Source organism: Varroa destructor, unplaced genomic scaffold (assembly GCF_002443255.2).
Source record: "Varroa destructor unplaced genomic scaffold, Vdes_3.0 BEIS01000001.1, whole genome shotgun sequence".
NCBI classification, from domain to species: Eukaryota; Metazoa; Arthropoda; class Arachnida; order Mesostigmata; family Varroidae; genus Varroa; species Varroa destructor.
Genome location: NW_019211454.1, coordinates 69,085,306 through 69,089,000, shown reverse-complemented (window position 1 = coordinate 69,089,000; position 3,695 = coordinate 69,085,306). Strand labels below are relative to the sequence as shown.

The following is a 3,695-nucleotide window of genomic DNA, read 5'->3' as shown; positions in this document are numbered from 1 at the left end:
TGCCTCTATCTATAAACTAGTTTCGAACGACGGACTGATATCCGCTTTCTTGCTTTCGCCGCATCCAGCAATGCTTTCAGGACTGCAAAAATGGAATCCTTTTCTACTCTATTTCACATAGATAATAAATTACAGTGTTTGTTTCAATTGGCCATACGGCGTCATAAGTATTGTTAATTGGTGTGAGGTCATTGGAAGGTAACTGAGAGAACTAACATCAAAATAATGTAATAGAAATAGTCATTAAAAAAAAATGCATCATTGTTTTCGAAACTATAAGAGCCAAGTTAAGAAAGCGATAATAGAAAACCTAACTGTGTATTTTAACTTGTCTCTACATCGTTAAAACCGAGTACCTATTTGAGAATTTGCCCGTCCTTAGCGCTCACATCGTGGACCCCGAGCTGAGAATAAATTGAATTGAAATAATGGGTTGCATTCATTGTTTCATTTTCTGACTGTAATAGACGCTCCTTACCCCACTGCATATAGCACCATTACATTAAGTCCGAACCTTCTCGACACTACTATCAAGCTCGATTTCTTTCTAGGACGATACTATCCTCTCGGCCAATCCTTTTCCGGCATTAATCCTTGGCTCGTCGTCCAATGTCCAGGCGGTTTTTCGCTGATTAAAGTTTGCTATTTTGCAGAATGCACCGTACCCATTCATGGAGAACTCACTTTTTACCTAACTTTCACTATTTAGATTATAATTCGGTAACATGTGAAATGACCGACAGAGCCCTTAGACTTCAAGCTTTGCCTTCGTGAGACGCCTTTTCGATTGTGGCGTACATTTTTGTTTTTGGGTTCCAACAACTGGTTAACTAACTGCTCGCTGGTCTTCAACACTACAATATTTGCTCCCCGAAGCGTTCGCACCGCTTAAAGCCCTTTGGGCTAATTTAAAAAAAAAAATCGCTGAATTTCTGCATTCCTATGATCTTTAAGGAATGAAAATTTAATCGTTGAGTGCTGATTTTTAAGATTGAAAAATGTTTTTTTTCTACGAAATATTAACCGACCAAACTTCGTCTGCGGGCGACGCGCAGTTTAAAAGTTATTCAGTTTTGAATTCCGTTTAAGTTCGCTTGTAACAGCTTAGCAGAATATTAGAACGGAATTCGTTGTGTTTCGTTTGTATACGATACCTTTAAAGCCCAAAATTATACTGCAAGACCCAATGCGGGCGAAACGTTTGCCATCATTATGACGGTGACGAAAGAAATGCCATAGCCCTTTATTTTACGAAATGCAAATTTCTGTTCATAACGCGATTGTTGTTAACAGGTTACATTGCGTACAGGACGTGCATTGAACTCTGCGGCAAGGCATGCCACAACATCGTCTACGATGCTAAACAGGCCTACTCAAAGGTGTTATAATCCTATCTGAAACGGGCTTAGGTACTAATTCAAATTAGAATCGTATTATAATAGAATCGTATTATACATACTTGTGTCATAGCGCAGCACTCATAAATTATAAGTACTATCTTCAATAAAAATTGGTTAGCCCTGTTAGACAGGGTTTGCCGGAGGTGATAAGAGCGTACCCTTAGTTTATGACTGTCTATTCGCAGGTGTTTGATCGAATAGAGGAAGGCGAGTATTATATTAAGCTCGTTCTTCTGATGACGTCTCGAAATGTCGACGTGATGCACTTCATTCCAGCGTTGAGTGTCACCAAAGTGATGGGTCTCATCGGCGGTTTATGGCTGGGACTCTCATTGGTCACAGTGATTAATAATTCCTTTTTCTTAGTACGCAATTGTTGGCCTGCGAATATCAGTTGTAGTTTTTCAGCTAAAAAATAAACTATTTTTGAACAATAGTTCAAACGCGAATGACAGACTCGAATGTGTTAGCTATAACAATTTTCTTATATTTTTAGTAAGGTTGTTTCAATTGTTGAGTGCGTCAAAAACGCGTAGGACAATAACTTGAAGAAGAACATCGAAAACGTTTCCCATGGACGTTAACGTATTATGCGGATCACTGCGGTACGTTACCAAGTTTTCGAAGCTGTTGGTAGAGCGTCATGGCGATTATATCTACAGTATTCTCGCTGTCAGTTGCATTTATAAGGCAGCGTGCTTTACGTGTGCGGCGTGTTGCTTGTACACCGGTGCATTGGCCATTTCGGTTGATACTTCAGCATACCTTATGTATCGTACGTCGGTGGTCGTTCACCAGGGCAATCTTTCTTCATTGGAGTTTCCCGCTCTCACTATATATGTAACAAACAAGCGAAAGTGCACGTGAAACAACGTTACTTCTAGTCTAGATCCTTATTTGGTAAGTTTTCTTCATCATGTGCACAAACGAGTGCAACCAATAATTCTGTAGAGCTTTTGGAGAACTTCATAGTATAGCTATGCTATATATACCTATGCTTCTGAACTTTAACGGGAAGTGGAATGCAACGATAGTCCATAATTGATACAAAAGCTATGCAGTTTGCTCAAGAACGTATTCCGGCTCTCTCAACGGCCTGTCTATCCCACCCAAATTCTATAAGAAACACCTTAAATGCGTAAAAAATTTTTATTTCACTAATGAAACAATTTTTCGATAGAAAAATGGAGAGTTCTTCAAATCTATTTAAGAGTTATTATTCTTGTCCGGCCTGTACGGCTCTGATCGTCGTGTCTCTGAAAAAATGTTCAGTTAACGGACTAATTTCGGAAGACCATTAGTTTTATCAATCGATTTTAACTTTAGACGAAACAACTTTCTTTATCGGTGACACAGACAAACTTGTTTAGTGTCTATAGCCAATTAGTAATTATTTGTTTTTCGAGGCCAATCACACGGTCGCTGGAATTTGTTGAAGATTTCTGGAAGTGTTAAGCTCACCTGTCTGAAGTACCTGAGCATCAAAACTTTAAAATAAAGGCCAGGTGATGGTCTACATCAACTGATTCAAAGAAACAATAGGCAAATAATAGATATACAACTACTGAAAAGCTTCAAAAACATATATGCAAGTAATTAGAACGAGTACGTTGTTTTCCATTGACAGCGTAAACCATTGATAGCGTATGACAGCGAAGCTTTTACAGAAAAATGTTTCCAACATTTTCAATTTTTGTAAAAGAAAGACATTAGGATATATTTTCTATTATTTCCATACGGAATTCATCAGGAACCGCTGAGACGAATGGCTATGGGATATAGGTAAATACATCTATCGTATTAAAATACCAATTTATTATCAGGAAGCTAGCCAACAGAAAAGAATAGAAAGACGTTATCCGAAAAGCAGAGCGTCAAGAAGCCGAGTCACTTCGTATGCCTTTCTAACTAAAAAATAACTGCTCCCTTAAAGCCAAAAAGCATCGAAAATGTCAATCGGTAAATCCTGGTGACAGTGGAGATTAGCAGAAAGTAGTACAAATATTCACGGTATAAAGAAGCGGCGTTGTATTTGAATGTTTCCTTTATTCTTAACTACTCACCAAAACATTTTTACGGATTCGCCTGTTTGCATCATCGAGTTCAACAGCTCGGTAAAATGTTTCAGCTACTCCCCATTTTTACAATTACAATTAAGGCTAGCATGTTAGGACAGAATTTAACCGCTGGCATTTGAAGATGGCCTGACGTCACCGACCCTAATTGCGTCCTTTTATTTTATTTACTTCTACCGACGAGGCAAGCCTATCGAATTCGCTTCGTCGTTCGACTAGT

At 38.5% G+C, this 3,695-nt stretch overlaps 1 protein-coding gene across 1 annotated transcript in view; it reads left to right on the top strand.

Annotated features, from left to right (window-relative positions):
- Positions 1–1,567: 1,567 nt before the first annotated feature.
- LOC147759027 (uncharacterized) overlaps positions 1,568–3,695 on the top strand; it is an 8,364-nt gene continuing 6,236 nt past the window's right edge. The window contains exon 1 of the mRNA XM_086985868.1: positions 1,568–1,712. Within this exon, the coding sequence (XP_086841994.1) occupies positions 1,568–1,712 (145 nt within the window). The remainder of the gene's footprint in view (positions 1,713–3,695) is intronic.